Raw genomic sequence first — 21,001 nt, forward strand, 5'->3', positions numbered from 1 at the left:
TGGTAACCGGAATAAAATTTCCGTGTCTAGGGTTGAGATCATGACACGCTGTAATAATTTAGCTCAGTTTTTAGCTGTCTTATTTAAAGTTTTCTGTTTGGCAGTTTTATTATTTAATAGATCATTTAATCAAAAAACAGATGGTTTGTACAGTGGTCACTCGCATCTCGTTCTTCAGCAGCGTACAGCCAACTGCAGTATACAGCATACATGCCAACTAATGTATTACGCATTACACACCCACACCTTCACATCATACGAGACAGCCCAAATTTACGCACGCGCTACTAGAAGCTTTTCACGCTGGGTTTCGACGAACAGCACATGCAACTTCTGGAAGGGATATGTCCGTCTCGTCGCACATTACCGCTATCGGATGACAAACCATTGTTGACAGTTCAACCAATGTTTGGTTAGGCTGCCTGCTTCTGAATGGAACAGCCCTTCTCAATTTCCATGTGTGATGACAGCTACTCAACGAATGCGTTCCGACTCTATGCAGTGTGGTGTATTCATGACAATTAAGAGAGTTTGCGCGTAGTTGTATGTTAAGCGCCCGTCATTGAGTCATGAGCTCAGGAGAAACAAAAGACAAATTGAATAATTAGCGTGTCAAGTGGAGCTTCCTTGGCAAACGCACGATAAAACGAGGCTTTTCTTTCAGCCCGACTGCAGCATTTTGCCAAAACAAGCAATGAGCCGCTTGTGTTTTGGCGTTCATCACATGGATATGCGATGACACTGCATGACCTTTTATATGCCAGGCTGTTTTTTATGCTGAAGGTCGCTTGATGTGCATGTGTATCATGCGCCATTTTTGGCACTACAAACCTGTCATACTTTTATTGTGTCACGGCATTACACAAATATCACATGCCTTCACCACACCGTGTGCGACATGTCAAGCTGACGTCCCACGACAGTACGACATTGCGACAGTACGACAGCGCGGCACGCACCGCCAGACCACCCAGCGCCTCTCCGTCCACACTGTCGTTGAAGTGTCACTGGAGTCGCATAGTGCCGTCAAAGTCGCCGACGAGTAGCTGTACCACACAGGCTAGCTTTCATGACAGCTCAGCACGATCCTGTCCCAGCCGGCGTCCAGCTGCCGCACAACGGCGTCCACTGTCAGGGAGCCGCCGGATGCTTGGCTCCCGCGGCGGACGCGGCCTGCCGGCCCCCGCTTTCCTCCCGCGTCGCCAGACACTCCCAGGCGGCGCGGCACCAGTTTCTCTTTCGTCGACCGGCGTGGGGGCGCGAGTCGTAGTGCCGTGCTGACACGCCTGCCCCGCTTCCAGGTCAGGCGGCCAGTGGCTGGTGCTGGCCGCGGCGCTGGTTCTCCTGCCCGCCGCTAGGTGTCAGGCGCGCGAAGCGAGCGTCTTCCCCTGGAACCAGCACGTCGACACGAGCAACAACTGGCGGCCGGTGGCGGCGCACCGCGACGCCGCCAAGTGGTCGCCCGGCGTTGTGGCCACGGCAGCCACACGCCGCGTCTACGTGCCGGCGGCCGGCTACGCCGCGCCGGCCGGCTACAGTGAGTACGACTACGACTACGACGCAGCGGCCTCGCCCAGGCCGTACCCGTTCTGGGCGCCGGGCGTGGTGACAACCGAACGCGTGACGACCACGGGCCCGTCGACCGGGCAGCCGCTGCTGCTCGGTGAGAGCTTTTATCACGAGATCGCACGCAAGCGCACTACGACGACGACAACGACGACCACGACGACCACGACGACGAAAGCACCGACGACGAGGAAGTCGACGACCACGACAACGGGATCGACGAAGGGTGAAGAGGCTGCCGCCGCGCCACGCCCCTCCTCTTACTCGCAGTCGCCGAGCAAGAGCCTGCTGCAGCAGATCCTGCGCGGGCCGTCGTCCGGCGGCGGGCAGCGGCGGCCGGACTTCTCAGCGCTGCTCGGCGCCCTGATGGCGCCACCCACCGTCGACGACAGCCCCGACAACCTGTCGCTGCCGGCGTCGCTGTTCGGCGCGGCGGAGGGCTCGGGCGGCGCGCCGGCCGCCAGTCCGTTTGCCGCGCTGCTGCGGCGACGCACCACCCGCCGCCCCGCCGTCACCACCGAGGCCACTACGGCGCCGACGACCAAGCGGAAGACGACGACGCCCGCGACGACGACGACGACGAAGGCAGCAGCGGCGGCAGGCGCGACGACGACCACGCGCAGGCCCACCAACTTCCTCTCGCACCTGCTGGGCATCTTGGCGAGGCCGCGGCCGCGCCCATCGCCCGGTCAGAAGAAGCCGACGACGACCAAGACGACCACGACTACGACGACCACAACTACGACGACGCAGCGTCCCACGACGCCGGCCGACGAGGAGGTGGAGAAGTTCGACACCGGCTTCCACATCTTCAGTCAGATGTTCAGCGGGAGCGGGAACGGCATCGGCGCCGGCGCTGGCTCCAGCGCCGGCGCCGATCAGGCGCCGAGCGCGTCTCGGCCGCAGGCGCAGACGAAGCCGCCGCCGCCGCCGCCGTCACCGCCTACTCCGCCGCCGCCGCCACGACCGTACTACCCGCCGCGGCGGCCGCTGCCGTCACCGCCGCCATCGTACGCAAGCTCACCATACCACACAACGGAGGCGTACCACGCCACCTCGCCGTACCGCTACAGCACTCGCTACCACACCACCTCACGGCCGTACCCCTTCTACAACCGGCCGTACGCGGTGGACAAGGTGGACGGGCCCCAGCGGCCCGGCCGCCCACCGGTGCCCTACTACTACAACACGGACGTGTCGACGGCGCCGCCGCCGCCAAAGATCAACATCAACCAGCTGTTTGGCAGCGTGGTGCAGCTGGTAAAGAGCGACGGTCCGTCCATGATGAGTCACCTGGGCGACGCGATGTCGCACGTGCAGCAGGGCAACTACATGGGCTTCATCCAGTCGGTGATGCCGGTGCTCGGACAGGCCACGCCCGTCATCATGAACGTCATCAACGCCGTGGCACCAGCGCTGGAGAAGTCGGACCTCTTCAGCGGCCAGCTGGCGGACGGCGGCGGCGGCCTTGGCGGCCTCGTCACTACCTTCACCAGCATGCTCAGCGGCCGGCCGCAGCCGCCGCGGCCGCAGGGCTTCAGCTACTCCGAGAAAAACGACGACGGCTTCAACCGGCCCTACTACGTCGGCAAGGTGATCGGCTCCGGCCTCAAGCTCGCCACCTACCTCATCAACTTCGGCACGACGGTGGTGCGCGCTCGTGAGATGGGCCGCCAGGCTCCGGCCTTTGACCCGGCGGCATTCGAGCTGATCTTCGCCGAGGAGATCGAGTGGGCGCGCGAGAACATCGGCCAGGAGAACCTGGCCTTCCTGCGGGACTGGGTGGACGGACAGACGGCTGGGCGGTGAGCGGAGTCGAGCTCACCGGGCGCGTCGCGAACTCACGTCGCAGTGAGCTCACCGGGCGCCCACGGTGAGCGGCGCTGAGCTCACTCGAGCGGGATCGCGCCCACAGTAAGCAGCGCCGTACCGACAGTGGTCCCAGTCGTGCTCACCCCGAACGGTGTCGTGCTCACCGCGAACAGTGTCGTGCTCACCACGAACAGTGCCGTGCTCACCACGAACAGTGTCGCGCTCCGGTGAGCTCGTCCCGGCACCGCGAACTCACAGACCGTGGACAACGCGACCGCGGGATCGACCGCGGCGCAGCGCGAGGCGAGAGTCTGCGCCGCGCAGCATACCAGACGGACAGACTGGTGACCACTGGACGGTGGACAGACTGCTGACGAGACAGGGTCAGAGGCGCAGACGCTGCTGCTCAGAGGCTAAGGTGCCGGATCGGGCAGACGGGACTACTAGCTAGTTGTGAACGGCGCCGCCAGGGCGGCGCCACTGTCTTGCACTGTGGCCGGCGAGATTCGCTATCGGGTGTGGGCAAGCAGAACATTTGAACTGTGTATTTGCATGAGTCTGTGTGTACGCGTGTGTGTGCGTGTGCTTGCAACGGTCCAAATGCAAGCGCCATACTCGTGTGCCCTTCGCACTCGGAAGTACCTGCCGGTTCTCCGGCCGGAGGTACCACGCGCCGGACATGCGTTACGTCGTCATCCTATGACGTCACGCACCTTGCGACCGCAAACGCCGACTGGTCTGCTTTCCGACGCATTGCACCGTTATTCACGCAGATTGCACGCTCTCTCCTCCCTCGCCTCTGACCAGCAGCTCCAACCCACGCCCGCCTCTGGCACTGCCCTCCGGCGGTGCCCAGACCTCCCGACACGCCCCGACACACCCGCCCGACATTCCGCCCGGCCGAAAGCCTCGGGCCCGTCACGCCGAGGCCATCTCCGACGCGCGCGGGCCCGATCAGAGGCGTGGCGCGCCGCCGCCGGCGGGCGCGCCTGCGGCCGGCGGCCGCGGCTCGGACCGACGGCGGCGGCGCGCGCCGATCTGGGTTAGCGCATCCGGCAGCGGCGCTCACGCGATCGGCCGGCGGCAACGCGGCCGTCACGTGATCGTCACGTGACCGCTCCGGACGCGCCCTGCCCTGACCCGGCCGACCGCGAGCGTGGGCGGGCGGCGCCCTTTTTCCGACCGGACGACGGCGGACGGAGAACCGTTCTGCCCCGGACCTGACGTGAGCGATCACGGGCAGATATCCGCTCTCTGCTCGGACAGCCGTCGTTGTCTCACCACTGACATGACAACTGCGGGCTCACCTCGCCCCGCGATGGCGGTCAGGAGACTCCGATGTCCGGTTGGCCTGTGGCCGAGGTCGTCACGGCTTTGCTCCAAGTGTGCCGGGCGTAACCAGATGCTTGGGTGCGGCTTCCTATCGACTTGGACAGATGCGACCACGCACTGAGCCCAACGACTGAAAGCCTCCGCCGCGACGCTAGCGTAGGCCACGCCGACCGTTTACCAGTCCGAATCACGGCACAACTCTGCCTCTAGGCTCTCTTCTGGTGCCGCCGCGCGGCCGGCCGACTCGGCCGTGCCCGCCGGCGCGGGCGTGACCCACCTCAGCGGGCCGGGGGTGGACGGAGCCGCGACCGGCACAGGCCAGTCCCGGACAGCCGGACCAGCAGTCCCGCTGAGGCTACCGGCCCGGGGTCAGGACACCGGCCGACGCCGCGCACCGCGGCGTTCCGCTCCAGAAAACGGCCTCGCGCCCAATGCGTCGGAAGTCCGGCTCGGCTAGGCGGCGGGATGGGCTGGCGAGGCTGGCGCCGGCTGGAGCGAGGCCTGCCGGGAAGAGCAGGGCCGGGAAGAGCAGGGCCGAGCCGGGAAGAGCAGGGCCGAGTCGGGAAGAGCAGGGCCGAGCCGGACGCGTCGAGTCTGAACGAGTCGAGCCTGGCCGAGGCGGGCCGCGAGGCGCTGATCCGATCCGAACAAATATGATCCGAGGGAAGAGCACGGCCGAGCCGGCCAGGACAGCGTCTAGCCGGAGCGCGACGACCCCAGGTGAGCGGAAGTGTTCAGGCTCCGTGAGCGATACAGCGACGGCCGTCGTCGCCCAAAAAGCCAAGCTCCTTGACTCCGAACGCAGGGTGGGAGTCGGCATGTCAGGTCCCGTCTCTCCACGTTCGCCTCTGCCCCGCCAGCAGAGCCTCGGTCGCTGGCAGCGTCACCGCACCCCCGGCAAACGGTCGAGGACTGGAAACTGCTGCCGCAATGACGCGGGTCGGTAGCGGATGAGCTCTTGGTAGCGCTGCTCTCGCCTGACCAAGCCAAACAGCGCCGCGCCGTGCGAGAAAATGCTTGTCTTGCTGTGTTGTTGCCTTAAGCTGCTGGTGGCTGTATTGCCTCCACGAACGTGCGCGTTTATGTGCGCAAGCTTGCTTCTTGCGGGCGGTACTACCTGTTGAATACTGCCGGAGTCGCAGCTAAATCCCCGAGGCGATAGCGGATTTCCAGAGGAAGACGGTGCTGCGCCCAGACGTCCGCAGAAGTATATACCATCCGTGCCAGCCAACCCCTCTCCTGTCCCCAGTCTCAGACTGTTGACATTACTTACACATCACTCTAACCAGATCCGTACGTACCTCGGCGTCACTTCAAATCCATGTCACCGCAACACTCGCTACCACAGATCACCCTATCCAAATCGCGCCACCCGTGCTGGATCACCCTGCATCGCCCATGTGAACGTGCGCGCGCGCGTGTGCTTCTGCCTTGTCGCCGAGCGCATCGTGTGGATCTATACAGATATAAGTATATCCTTGTTGTCGTGGGCGGGTCCCGACGTGGGACATTAGGGCAGTTGTGCGCATTTGGCGGTGAAGTTGCCCCCGCCGCTGCGTCTGCTCGTTCTGGATCGTGCCGACAGGTGGCAGGTCTCGCTCAATGTACCGGGCAGTAGCCGCCTGCAGTGTTAGGAGCCGCGCGGAGTTGTTACGTGAGTGTGAGTGCTGCAATACAAGCTATATTCAGGTGCTGACGACTGTTTCTTTTTCGGGGGGGGGGGGGGTGAACGACGGCATGGCGGCGTGCAAGCCATGCTGAGCGCAGGCAGAGAGCACGATGCGGGGAATGGACTGGCCAGGGAAGGGAAGACAGCGGAGGGAAACAGGGGTAGCTGGAAGTGGGTGCTATTGGCAGGCTGGCTGCAGTAACGACCAGCATGAGCTGAGCCCCTTTACGTTAAGCACAGCAGTGAAGGCCTCGCGACACGTTTGGAGAAATCGTGCCCTGAACAGACACGCTGCAAAGTAGCATTGCACGTTTAAAGCACAGCAGGACATTCAAGACGACACAGCGAAGTCAGCGTGGCATGTCTGAAACAGCAGTTCGCTACCACGGCATTTCAAACAGCAGCGCAGCCTTTGAAGTAATTTAAGCCTTCAAACAGCCCGCTCCAAAGCCTCCGCGGAAGACGAGGTGATCACGGGTATCACGCAGCGCCACGGGATGACAATTAGGCGGGAGCGCATTGGCGTCAAGCACGTGACCAGCACTTGAGATCACCGCGCTCAGCAAGCACGCAGCAGCCGTTGTTGGCTGGTGGCGCAACTCTGGCATGTTAATTGCATTAGTCTACCGAAACATTTTACTGAAATAAAACGCACATAAAACTGTCACACGATGCGCTATTTTATTTAGCATGTTTTGGTTTGCCAAGAGTTTGCCCTTTCCGCCGTACTTATAACCCTATGGAGGCGCATCCTTGGAACTGACCAGGGCATATGAGCACGCAGTATTGTTATTTTCACTGCGACAACGGTTTCAGGAGGAACAGCTGCTGCCTAAGGCAGCAAGAATTTGGCTTGGTTGAACAACTGCCTTCTGGAACAAAAAAGGGTAAAAACAACAGCACACATTTTGGGGAATGCACAAAACCCTTACGCATTCGCATCATCCATTATTCGCCCCAGTGGCACACTGATCAGATATACTGGGGGATCATCAGCTGCCGTATGACGCAGCGGATAACCAAAACTGACAGCAGCGAGAGAACACTTTATAAACGGTCCTCTGCCGTCCGGCGCAGCAGTGTTAGCAGACTGCACTCTACACGTAGCACGCATCCCTCCTGTAGTTCAACGGGTCCAGTCACTAGATTATCTACCGCTTCCCCGCGTCGCGCCCGTGCGCCCAACATCACTGCATTCACATCGGCGGCCTGGCCAGACTCTGAAGGCGACATATTTGGGCGCTGCATGACCTACAGCAGTCGATGCACCCCAAAGCCCCGAATCATCACCATCATCGAAGGCGACGTGTTGCACCGCGTTGCAAAGCGGGATGTTTGCATCTGTAGACGCTGTCCCCATGGCTGAATATGCCGCGCGGAATGGATGACTTTATTCTGATGATATACACACATCTGTTCCGGCTTGTACAGTGGTTTGTATTTATCACAGGGCAGTAGGATCACGATGTCACGGTAACAATATAAGACCAGTAGTCGGTGAGACTGCCCCAAACCTGCATCGAACAGTCACCAAGGGATCCGGGCTGCAATTAAACCCACGTGCCAAGTGCCCAGCGAAAACAAAGCCTGCAGACCCGGAAAAGGCATAACAGGATGTTGTGCGCATCCGTCAAAAAAGGGAATCCTGGGTTATTCCGGATGTGAAAAAATCGGGTCAACCATGCATCACACGGAAACGCCTAGCGAAAGGACGTTACAACGTGGGAGACATTTTGAAGTGCCCCCGCGCGACTAGCAACAGATTATAACGGCATTGGGCGAGGACATCCAGATATACGAAAAACACGCAGTATGTGGACAATCGTGGCTGACGTAAGTACAAACGTAATTCTGATCAACTCACGAGCCCAGACAAGTAAATCTCCGTGACTTGCCTGTACTTAAAGGCTGATTAGGAAAAGCGTGAGGCTGGCTTGTGTCTAGTGGCTGGTTAAGAATAGTGCGTGCGGTTACTTCACCGATGGTGAAAGATAAGCTTGCTCTCAACTATATCACCAAAAAGCATACTACACGGAAACGAAAAACAAAATGTAACGCTCCAATCACATTTGTGGAAAAAAATCCAATAAACTGTACACTGCAAGAATACGCCACAAGAAGTGCGATACTCCCATTTCGGCAAGGGTCATGAAAGCGACAAACAGATGTCGGCACAATTCGTGCATTGAATGCAAACCACACGGCACACTACATTTCCTGGAATATACATGGTCCACTCAGTCACAGTACCTCTCACACCTGGTGAAAATCGTCACGACAATTTGAAACCTCACCAATAACAATGTGTATTCTCTTGGTTATAACAAAGCATCTGGGGAAGGCACATGAGCGAGGGAGCATCTCCAGCTTCATTTTGACGCAGCCGCTGTTATCTCAGCCAACGCCGCTGCGGGTTTAAGTACGCCCTAGACAACCACGTCACTTGCTAAACGAACCACACGCCGTCAGTCCGCCACAGAGCTCTGACGTCCCAACGACTCGCACAACCCCACCCCACCTCAAACCGTTAGCAAGCGGAGGCATGCAACCCGCGCCTGTGACCCGCAAGCCTCGCTCCACTCCCTCCTCCTCAGGGCACCGTCAGCACCACCGCGACCCTCAGCGTGCGCCAGTGGTACCGGCGCTGGAGCAGTGGTTCCATTGCTGGATCAGTGCCCCCCCCCCCCCCTCCCCCCGGGGCTAACCCGCGTTTCCAACGCTGGACCAGTGGTCCCCTCGAGACGCGGACCACCGCCGGACGTCTGCACCTTTCCCGTGGCCGCCGGACTCCTCGAGCGGTCCGACGTCACGCCTCAGATCGGTGCCCCGGGTGACCCATCCACCCCCTCCTCCTCACAAGGTACAGCAGGCCTGTCCGTGGGCCAGCCGCGCCTCCGCACAGCGGAACGTACGACCGTCTCCGGACATGGACTCAACAACTCCGCTGTCGATACAGCCGTGCGTAACGTCACGTCCAATAGCGTCACGATAACGTCACGTCCAATAGCGTCACGACAACGCCACGTCCAAATACATCACAATGACGTTACGTAGTGGCCTGGCGCGAAGCTCCTCATGCTGTTTATAACCACATCCCTCCGCCGTTGCCATTGGCCCCAGCTCTGATGCCTCACACGGAAGTCCTTCGGCCTGTTCCCGAGCTGTGTCAGCTAGCTCTGCTCAAATCTGTCAGTTATCGGAGGTCCTCCCCCCCCCCCGCATGTTACGCCCCACAGCTCAGCCCCTGTCGATGAGGTCACGTTCCCCCCCCCCCTCAGTGCCTGGCCCGATGACCCCTACAGAATGCCACGCCCCCAGCCCCGCCCTAAGAGAGGTCACACTTCGAATAGGTGACCAGCGCGCTGGCCCCAGTTCTCGTCCCAGCCCTGACGGCGGAAGGCGGCGATCTGCTCTCGGAAGCGGCGGCGCAGACCCGCCATCTGCTTGGCTGTGCGGGAAACCTCGGAACCACGCGATCAGCTGCTCCGCCAGCTGGCTGGACGAGCTGAAGACGAAGCCGTTTTCGCCGTGCCGCACCAGCTCCGAAAGGCTGGAACGCGGGATGACGTCACGATGACATCATAAGAGCACGGCTAGTACACTACGTCGGGCTGAATCCGGCGGAGGTGACGTCACGGCGGCGGACTAATGACGTCAAACGACGAACCTCGTGGGCCGGCGACGTCAAATACAGACGCTATCTGCACGCGGCGCCATCAACGCGTCTGACAAAGCTGCCTGTCCGCCGCTTCAGACGGTGCTTCATGCAACACGATTAAATAGGCTTTACGACATTGACGACACATTAAATAGGCTTCACGTGATACAATCAACTAGCACACGGGTCGCATAACGAACTCGCATGACCGGTTTTACTTGCATAACTTGACACTACACACGAGAAATATATGACTGAAAGTGCATTGCTACACCTACAAGAATGACTTCGTATTAGTGTGCGAAAAATATTGTGGTGCGCACTGCACTCACGGCAGCAAGACGGCTGGGGACAGCGGGCAGCCCAACACGTCGCACAACTGGCCCACTGCGGAGTATTGCCACCACCACCGCACCCAATTAACTTCGAGTCAACACAATTTTAAAGCCACGTCTCTCCGCACCTGAAGCGTCACGGGGCGGTCAGTGTGCCACGGTCGCGCCCCGCACCCTGTCACGCGCTCGGCCGTCACGCGTCACGCGGCGCGACCGTCACGGCCCGGCTGGCGTCGCGCGGCCATTGTAACGTCGAGACCAGTGACTCCGGCGCGTCGGCGCCCCGGCGAAACAGACCCCGGGCGTCGGCGCCACGTCGGGGCAGAACCCGCCGCCCACTGTCACCCTGGCTCCGCCGGTGGCCCCCGGCGCTGCCCCCCCCCCCCCCCCCCCCGAGATCTGATGATCATCCGAGCCCGGCGCCGGCAGCGATGGCCGCCGACGGACGGCGGCGAGCGCGGCTGGACGGACGGCCGCGTGACCGGCCACGGTTCGGGGCGGCGCCGAGCGCTTTACTTTCACGGAGACGGCGGCGCGCTCCACCGATCGCGGGCCACGTCCTAGTTGCGATCGAAGACTCCCGCCCCCTCCTCGAAATCAGCTGCACTCATCGTACCGAGCGGGAAACCATCCATTTGGTCTTTGTGTTATGTCCTTTCGCTCGCTATTGGGAGATAGGGCTACAAAGGTTGCAGTTGTGAATCAAACCATGTAGCTGCCGACTTCCGAAGAGACACAACGATCCATAACAAAACCAAATGGGCTTTCGACTTGACTGGCCCCAATTCTTCCTAGCTGAATTGATGCCCCATAAGCTGCAAGCCGAAACATCACTTTACGAAACAGCATCATGTTGAAAAGAACTGCCTGATTGTAGGCTGAATATGGCTCTAGGCGGCATGTAGCCATTTCTAAACGCCGAGCAAATAGCTGCACTTCTACTGACCAGTTTCCATGCCCCCGATAAGGTCAGGTCAGCTCAATTCCCCAAGTCAGTGCTCAACGCCGACGAAGCCAAAAGTGAAACATCCCCTTGCACGTCTCAAACTATAAAGACCACGTGGTCAAGTGGCCAAATGCGGTCGACTTGTGATGGAAAGAAGGTTTAGACCGTTTAGGTATAGGTTTAGATCTAAACCGCAGTGTCCGCAGTAACCGCAGTGGGCACCGCAACAACTCACGTGCCCCGTTTCCACCCAGGGTGTCGTCGCTAAAGACCCTGTCGGCCGTCGAAAAACAACCGAACAATTCTGACCCTTGCGCCTCCGGAACGCGATCATCCTTCAGACCCACAGCACCGACCCGCTGCTGCTTTACCACTTGAAGTTGTAGGCGCAGACGGGCAGGCCAGCGCCGAACATGTCCACCACCTTCATCGGCAGGTCCAGCCCGCTGGAGGAGGTGTGCAGGCTCACTCCCAGGTCAGCACTGGCTGTGGACAGACATACGTCACCAGGGACCAACGTATGACGTCAGAGAAGCCTCACACACGACGGCGTTGGCTGCGGGCTGCGGACGGACATACGCCATCAGGAACCAAACTATGACGTCAGAGAAACCTCACACATGACGGGATTGGCCGCGAGCGTGCATGCGCCATCAGGACCAAATTCAGTTAACCTACTCGCATGTACCAGCCCGCTCCCAACAGTCAAACAGTGTACCACCTAGGGGTTTAATTCTCCCGTCACATTTAACCCACGTCCCGTTCCCTCCCCGGCTCTTGTGACCGCTCCCGTCTGGGCCTGACACGCTGGGTCAGTCGGACCACAGCGGGGTCAGTCGGACCACAGCGGGGTCACTCGGACCACGGCGGGGTCACTCGGACCACGGCGGGGTCAGTCGGACCACAGCGGTGTCAGTCGGACCACAGCGGGGTCAGTCGGACCACAGCGGGGTCACTCGGACCACAGCGGGGTCACTCGGACTACGGCGGGGTCACTCGGACCACAGCGGGGTCAGTCGGACCACAGCGGGGTCAGTCGGACCACAGCGGGGTCAGTCGGACCACAGCGGGGTCACTCGGACCACAGCGGGGTCACTCGGACCACAGCGGGGTCACTCGGACCACAGCAGGGTTACTCGGACGCCGGTGGGGCAGCCGCGAGCGGCGACGCAGGCCACCAACGGCGGCCGTCGGAGGGCCACGGCGTCGCGCACGGTCGGTCGCCACGGCCGCTCACGCCGAGCACGTGGCCCGCGTCCTCTTTGCACGTGATGTCATTTTCGTTTCGCTCACCTCAGTTTTGCTTTACACTGATCCTGTACTACGAAGCCCGTACTGGGACGGATGATCGCCTGAATGTATTTTGGGCTAACCGCAAGTTCGTTGAGCCCTCTGGTTTGTCCAGCGAGTGTGACGGCTACGGTGAAAGCGGATCAGAACAGCGTGTATTGTACAAGACAGCACTTGCTGAGTACAGCCAAGACGTTGTTAAAGTACCCGTGTTACCGTACGCGGCGCCACTACACTAGCGTCACTGTACTGGTCGTCACCACACACAGCACATCCACCGGGAGGGTAACTTGTGCAGGTGACGGTATAAAACGTCAGCTGGCAGCACAGCCTCAAAGCTTGACGACGTAACGGGACGAAAGACGTGCTGTTTGTAAAGGAACGGTCTCTGAACAAAGGCAATTCGCAAACCCTACGCGAGCAGATAATTTGCAGCACTGCCAAGCACTCACAGCCAAATCATCGGATGATACGTGCACCGAAAAAGAAGTGGGAGTGCAGCTCACTCCATAACCAGTCACCGAGTCTGCACACATCACCATAGAAGGTGGGCGTTGACACGTTCCGTAGTGCATATCTATCAAATGCTGGTCCCTGACGCAAGTCTCTACAGCTGCCAAGTAAGCAGCATAGTAAATGTGCACGGCCCTCTCTACTGGTGCCATTTTAAAATTAAGTCAGAGTGCGGCTTTGAGTTAAAATCGCTCTTGAGCATGCTTCAGAAAATGGTGAGTTTGTGCTAAGCAGGCTGCCACAATAACCCCGCAGATCAAAGGTACAACTCATGCGCAATGGCGCATTCGCTCCTTGGGCTCTGAGCTTAGGACCCGAAACTACAGAACGCACAGCAGCAGCAGGCGCTCCCACCCTCAACATCTAAAGCGGAAGCTTGATCCCACCGTGGCAGTTCACGGAACTACGCACAACGTCTTCCTGCAGGCTGAAGACGGTTTACCACTACGGCAGTCGTCAACGCGGGCAGGTTAGCCTTACCGAGCAGCCGCGGGTAATCGTCCTCGGCCAGCCAGGGGGTCAGCACCTCCACGTGGTTCCAGTTCTTGCGCTCCATGAGCTGGCAGTAGAACTGCTTCAGCGGTCCCCGACCGGTGATGACGCAGAGCAGGCGGGGGAGCTCGTGCGGCCGCTCCTCCCGCGTCGTCTCGTACTCTGGAAGGTAAGAACACCGGTCAGGCAACGGACACAGCTGGTCGGCCGAGGAAACAGAGCGGAAGGATGCCCATCCGGGGACGGGGACGGGGATGGGGACGGGGACGGGGACGGGGACGGGACGGGGACAGGGACGGGGACGGGGACGGGGACGGGGACGGGGACGGGGACGGGGACGGGGACGGGGACGGGGACGGGGACGGGGACGGGGGCAGGGCGGAGGCGGGAGATGAGACAGTACGGAAACCCGGATGTGTATAGCGAAGCATGCAAAGGCAGGCACACAGGAGGAAAGAACGTGAGGGGAATGTGGAAGAAGCGGCAGCCTTTCAGGACACCGCTGTAAAGGAACCTCCACTCTTGATAGTGAACCGACTCAGCACTCACAAACGCAGCAATTCGTTCTCCCCAGCTACTCCGCCTGGCAAGACTAGACACAGAAGATGTCCACCATGCGTGCGGACTAACAATGCTCGTCTAGTTTGCCGCAAGCCAACCAGGTGCTTTCATCGTGACACACCGATTAAGGACAGCGGGCTGCGTGAGCAGCAGGGTATCTTGATGCCCTGCTGGGTATCAAGATGCCCTGCTGGGTATCAAGATGCCCTGCAGGGTATCTTCCTGGGTGAAACCCGAACATGGTCCATGGCCGGCTTGCAGTAACACTAGTGCATTGCCTGGCGCAGCGCAACGGGTCCCCAGCTTACCGGCCTACCCGTCCCCGTTTCCGTCTACGACCACGGGCACGTCCACGTTTACGTCTGAGTCCACGTCCACAACATTTACGTGTTCACAATGGAAATTATGTTGCCATCAACCACTTACAAATATCAACTGACACAGAAGAGCGCGACCTGGGTGGCACAGGAATGCCTCCCACCGTCAAAACCGAAGTCGACAAGGCAAGTTCCTCCACCACCAATAACAACATCATCGACTGGCCGTGTAGGACGGCGTTTTTTTCATACACACAGCAACTCCACCTGCCACGTGACCTACCTTGCAGAGCGTGCAGGAGGACGGAGAAGTCCTCGTCCTCCGTCCAGCTGGTCCCCGAGACCAGCAAGCCGGGCCGATCATCAAACAGGCGTACGCTACCGTCCGCGTGACTGTGGAGAGGCGGGGACAGACACGGGTGAGGACTGACCATCTGTGGGACTGTGGAGAGGCGGGGACAGACACGGGTGAGGACTGACTATCCGTGGGACTATGGAGAGGCGGGACAGACACGGGTGAGGACTGACCAGTCCGTGGGACTGTGGAGAGGCGAGGACAGACGCAGATGAGGACTGACCATCCGTGGGACTGCAGGAGAGGCGGGACAGACACGGGTGAGGACTGACCATCCGTGGGACTGTGGAGAGGCGGGGACAGACACGGGTGAGGACTGACCATCCGTGGGACTGTGGAGAGGCGGGGACAGACACGGGTGAGGACTGACCATCCGTGGGACTGTGGAGAGGCGGGGACAGACACAGATGAGGACTGACCGTCCGTGGGACTGTGGAGAGGCGGGGACAGACACGGGTGAGGACTGACCATCCGTGGGACTGCGGAGAGGCGGGGACAGACACGGGTGAGGACTGACCATCCGTGGGACTGCGGAGAGGCGGGGACAGACACGGGTGACGACTGACCATCCGTGGGACTGTGGAGAGGCGGGGACAGACACGGGTGAGGACTGACCATCCGTGGGACTGTGGAGAGGCGGGGACAGACACGGGTGAGGACTGACCATCCGTGGGACTGTGGAGAGGCGGGGACAGACACGGGTGACGACTGACCATCCGTGGGACTGTGGAGAGGCGGGGACAGACACGGGTGAGGACTGACCGCCCGTAGGACTATGGAGAGACAGGGGCAACATAACAACGACACAAACACTACACACCGCGGCCGGTCCAATTCGAACAAGCAGCGCTCTGACATAGGCGTGAGGCATGACCGCCTGCCATCGCACAGCGAAGCCACACGGCGACGAGTCAGATGAAGCCCGCTAGGTTATGCCATCGATGCTAGGCTGCAGAACAGATTAGATAGGCACTACACTGTAGCCAAAGGTCCTTTAACCAAAAACATGTTATTATATAAAAAAACAAGTATGGTATTGGATACAAAACATTCTGGGCAGTGTTTTGGTTGATTTCTTTCCGAATGGCTCATACCCGAAAACTTACACCGATATCCGTTTTGGAAATTTGTCATGACATTTCTGATTTACAGATCAAAAAAGGCCTCCGCACAACAGTTCCTTTCTCGATGTTCGTCGTAATGAAACTTTCACATGCAATCCAAGGTATATGAACACTTGCCACGAGACGCCCTGACCTGGACACTGCACGGGACACACGCTGACCATGACGTCATCACACGCCGTCGGTCGGCCGTCGCGGCACCACTGACCGTTCAGTGAAGGCGGTCCGGTCGGGCACCGTCGTGCTGAACGCCTGGTACAGCTTGCCGAGACGCACGAACAGCTCGTGCGTCTCCTCGGGTGGCACTGGCCGGAACCGGGCTGCCGGACGGTCGTGCAGCGGCGACGCCCTGCCGACAGTGGCGCCAGCAGCGATGATAGTCGGGGCCGGGGCCGGGGCCGGGGCCGGGGCCGGGGCCGGGGCCGGGGCCGGGGCCGGGGCCGGAGCAGGGGCAGGGGCAGGGGTAGCAGCGCAAAACTAAATCTCCACAGCATGCGTTAAATGCGAACTAAGCATCAGCCTTCATACAAGGTACCTGCAGCACATCTGCATCTGCATATGGGTACTCACACGATGCCCCAGTGTTTGGCCAGGTCCTCCTGCATGGCGGCCGTAACGCAGAGGTTCGCGTCCGCCCTGCGGCCGAACGCCGACTCCAGCCATCTGGGGGACAGGGAACGTCACGAGGCGCGGCTGGGAACGGGGTCTGGCCCGCCGGTGACCGCAATCGCTGCCACGGGCGGCAGTCCGCCTGAAGCTACGTCACGGTTCTATGAGAGGTTATCAACAGCTGTATACTGCAGTCTGTTGCAGTACGCACAGACTCTTTCTCTGCAGAAGATCGTTATGGACACCAATCGTTCTCTGTAGGCGTGTACCACATCCACTGTTGCAAACATTACACATCATATGCGTCATATCATACCCAACCACATCACAGTGCATCGTAAAACACGCACCACATTCCATCCGTTTCAGTTTTTTGTTGTTTAAGAAATAAGCGCATGCTTCGAAGAGCCCACAACGGCGTCGGCGGCACGCACTTGGTCAGCTTGACGAGGAGGTTCTGTCGGCCCACGCTCAGCGCCATGATGGTGTAGGAGTAGTTGTGCCAGTCGATGATGAGCCTGGCGCGCCGCAGCCGGCAGGCTAGCCAGCTCACCTAGCAGACACGGCAACGTTAGGATAGCGCGCCGACCCGGCGCAACGGGTCAGTACGGTCTCGCCTTAAACACCACAGTCTCCCCTGATCATCACGGTCTTCCCCTGAATAGCATGGTCTCCCACTAAACGCCACGACCTCCCACTGAAAACATCATGGTCTCCCACTACACGCCACGGTCTCCCACTGAAAACATCATGGTTTCCCCAAAACATCATGGTCTCGCCTAAACATCCAGGTCTCCCTTACACATCAAGGCCTCCCCTCAAACATCACGGTCTCTCTCCCTAAACATAATTGTCTCCTACATATCATGCTTCCGTAAACATTATGACATCTCCCTAAACGCCGTGGTCTCCCCTGAACGTCACGGTTTCCCACTAAACATTATGGTCTCTCCCCCTAAATATCGTAGCCTCCTTAACATCACGGTATCGCCCTTAATATCATGGTCTCCCCTGAAATACCGGTCTTCCCAAAACATGGTTCCTGCTAAACATCATGATCTCTCCCTACATAAAGTGACCCTTGGTATTAGGGTGTCACCCTTCATATCAGATCTCTCCCAAATACCGGGGTCTCCCTATTTACATCGGGGTCGCCCCCCCCTCCCCACAAACACCAGGGACTTCCACTAAAAATCAGGGCCTGCCCTTAACATCAGGGTCTCCCGCCCCAGCTGACCGGCAGCGTGGGCACGCCCGGCGGATTCTGCAGCAGCAGGCTGTTGAAGCGAGGCAACGTCATCAGAAACGCGAACAGCACCGCCGCCTGCCACAGGGCCTTCAGCAGGTAGGCCAGCAGCCGCGGACAGCCTGCCGGCGCACAGGAGCGCAGCCTCAGCGATCGCCGCAGGGGAAGAGGCAGGCGAAGACAGCCTGACGCGACACATGGGAGGAGGGATGACACGCCGGACCCGCTGGGACCGGGAGGCGACCTCGCACGATCGCTTGCACAATGACAGAGGAGCCCGCACATCAGGTCAGTGGTGAACATACGGTGGACGGTAACTCCGCAGTCGCCGGAGCGTGACGCGTGGCAGACCTTGCCTACCCCTCCCCACCCCTTCTCCCAGCTGGGTGCGGGCTATAAGGGCGGTTGGAAGCGCCGTCTCGCACTGTCCTGGAGCGACAGCTGGACCTTTCCGGCGGCACCGACCGCGGCATTTCTTTACCCCTTTTACGCCCTTTTCTTTCTTTACTGCCTCCTCCCTGCGTCTGTACCACGCAATCCCGTCAAACGAAGCGCCGCGAGCCGCAAACCGTTCGACATGAACCTCCACCTGGCGCGGGTGAACCCGAACCTGAACCCCAACCCGAACCTGAACCCGAGCCGAGCCCAAACCTGAGCCTGAGCCCGAGTCCGTACCCGAACCCAAGCCCAAACCTGAACCCGAATCCAAGCCCGAATCCGAGTCCGAACCCGAGCTCGAGCCTGAACGCCAGCCCTAACCCGAACCCGAACCCAAGCCGAGCCTGAACCTGAGACTGAGCCTGAACCCGAACCCTAACCCGAACCCGAATCCGAACCCGAGCCCGAACAACGAGCCCGAACCCCAACCCGAGTCTCACCGCTGACCCAGCTCGGCACGGGACGCAGGGGGTAGACGGAAGCTACGCGTGCCACACTGAGCTCACTGCCCTCGTCGCGCAGGTAGCCGACCACGTCCACGTGGTGACCACGCTGCGCCAGCGACTGGGCGTGGTAGCACATACGCGGGCTGCGGCCCACGTCGCCCAGCACGACCACGCACACGCGACCAGGTCGCTGCTTCGCTGCTGACATCTGGCGGGCAAAGCGGGAAGTACTATGTCAGGACTACACCGACGTGTAGCAGATGGAAGGAGGAAATTGGCAGGGCTTTGCTGTTTCTGTCAGAGACCTGTTCATCATTGGGAAATGCCAAGCAGTAACTGAAGTTAATTTAGGGCCTACACCACATATCAAACTGGAGTTACTAAATGCATGCATGATGTTTTTTTTTTACCTAAATCCAAGCTTGGAAAGCCAATTTGAGTAAGCATACTGCTACTGTAGCATCAGAAACATCTCTATCATATCCTGCTGGCTGGTGGCAGATGCATCCCAAACATGATGACATGTTGCAAAACAGACATAACTTTGCAACTCTAAGTAACAATGATATTTTCTGCTATATCCATTTCCCTGTAAGATAGATGCTTGCAGGGGAGGTATGTCACCACTGAATACATCACACCAGATCATATGACCTATAAACAAATACCTGTGTGGTGATTTGGTCAAAATATTAACAGCAAAAGAAATACTGTAAGAAAGAAACAGGCATGACAAATCCTCTCAGCCTGATCACTTGAGTGGCATGCGTGTCTATCTCAGGTAGTGAACAAGCTGTTGGTTAGGTCATTGTGGTGCAGTAGTCAATGGCAGTGTTGCAAACAAAAAAAATGTTCCCAATTTTTTTGAAAAAAACAAAAAACCTTCCCAATTTTTTTTTAGACTTCTACATTAGGTTTGAGGCACTAAATGGAGAGAACCATGGCAAACCTCAAAGTACTATCGGAGCCCTGAATCTGCCCTGGAGACCTGAATGGAGTTGGAGCCCTGAATGGTAAATGAATGAATGAATGAATTGAGTTGGAGCATGAAAGTGTTGTCCTCAGACTACATCATAACTGCTATAAGCTCAGAAGTCCTGGAAAGCATAAGCCTATATTTTAAAGCAACAAGGACTAATACTAATAATAGAAGACATAAAATAATACTAAATACTAAGACTAATACTAAGCTATACTGTAACATAGCATTAGTCCTGGCAAGAGTGGCGAACATTACATGACTTTTCCCACAACCATGCCAATTGGCTTTGAAGGTTTTCTCCTCCTAACCCATTTCATGAAATTAGTCTTAGGCATCATTTAAGGATATGTGAACAGCATATGTAAAAGCCTACACAGTATTTACATGCCTGTCTGCAAGCAAACCATGGTAGGCTTTCACAAGACCTTGTTGGGGAGAGGTGGGGTGTAATGTCTAATTTGGGATGTCTTATTAAAACTGTGACAAAGACTGTTGAATTGGACTAATGAGAGCAGCATAACTTGCACTGTGATACAGATAACTTGCACTGTGAAAAGTAGCTAGATCATAAAAATTGACAGCACACATGAGTACATCAGGTTTTGGGGAGCAAGAAGGTTAGTCCAATTTTCCCCAGATGGGACAGTTTATCATTCTTGTTGGGAAATAATTATGCCTGCCTCAAACATCTTGTCAGCATGTTCGCTATGGTATGCTGACTGTGTGGCATGTGTCAAAATCTGTGTTGTTTAACCTAACAGAAGGTACTAAATTAGAGGATACATAATTTAAAAGTAAGCAAAGACTTGAATTATTTTGATTACAGGCTATCTCATTAACACAAACCTGGCTACAGTTCCTGTCTTCAGTGTGCCATCACTCAGACCAGGCTTTATGCTCTGCCAGCAGTTTCCCAATGCTGGTCTCACCAATTGTTCTAGTGATGATTACCAAGCTTTCAATGGAAATGCATGAAAGACCGTGATTTTCAGTTTTAACTCCTGCTAACCATGTTTTAGGTTTATCGGCATGAATGAGAAGGCAGTCACCCGTTCCTGAACTGGCCTTTGGCCTGGTCACCTGGGATACAGAGTTACGACTGAATCCAGCCTGCAGATTGACGGAATGCTGACAGACTCAAAGCCGACAATATCCTGGCTGAACTACACTGTCCCTGAACGTTCATACCTGTCCTGTTTGGGACTTTGGACAGGTAACGTTCCAACTTTGTGGATGCAGTTACCACACGGACAGACACCTCCAGCCCACGGACTTGAAGCCCGAGGAAACCCCAAGCGTAAGTAACAACT

At 58.2% G+C, this 21,001-nt stretch overlaps 2 protein-coding genes across 2 annotated transcripts in view; one reads left to right on the top strand and one right to left on the bottom strand.

The window, feature by feature from the left end:
• Positions 1-4,345, top strand: part of LOC119095959 (flocculation protein FLO11) — a 41,686-nt gene extending 37,341 nt beyond the window's left edge. The window contains exon 2 of the mRNA XM_037218822.1: positions 1,302-4,345. Within this exon, the coding sequence (XP_037074717.1) occupies positions 1,302-3,375 (2,074 nt within the window). The 3' untranslated portion in view covers positions 3,376-4,345. The remainder of the gene's footprint in view (positions 1-1,301) is intronic.
• Positions 4,346-9,706: 5,361 nt separating this feature from the next.
• On the bottom strand, positions 9,707-20,968 carry Alg1 (ALG1, chitobiosyldiphosphodolichol beta-mannosyltransferase). The gene is given in 11 exon segments (XM_037218907.1): positions 9,707-9,822; positions 9,824-9,929; positions 11,690-11,804; positions 13,602-13,775; positions 14,775-14,884; positions 16,179-16,319; positions 16,541-16,633; positions 17,014-17,132; positions 17,817-17,947; positions 18,704-18,917; positions 20,880-20,968. Coding segments are annotated over 10 exon segments (1,311 nt in total). The 5' UTR covers positions 20,880-20,968; the 3' UTR covers positions 9,707-9,714.
• Between the last annotated feature and the right edge of the window lie 33 nt (positions 20,969-21,001).

This window comes from Pollicipes pollicipes, unplaced genomic scaffold, assembly GCF_011947565.3.
Source record: "Pollicipes pollicipes isolate AB1234 unplaced genomic scaffold, Ppol_2.1 Scaffold_4219;HRSCAF=4965_pilon_pilon_pilon, whole genome shotgun sequence".
Taxonomy (NCBI): domain Eukaryota; kingdom Metazoa; phylum Arthropoda; class Thecostraca; order Pollicipedomorpha; family Pollicipedidae; genus Pollicipes; species Pollicipes pollicipes.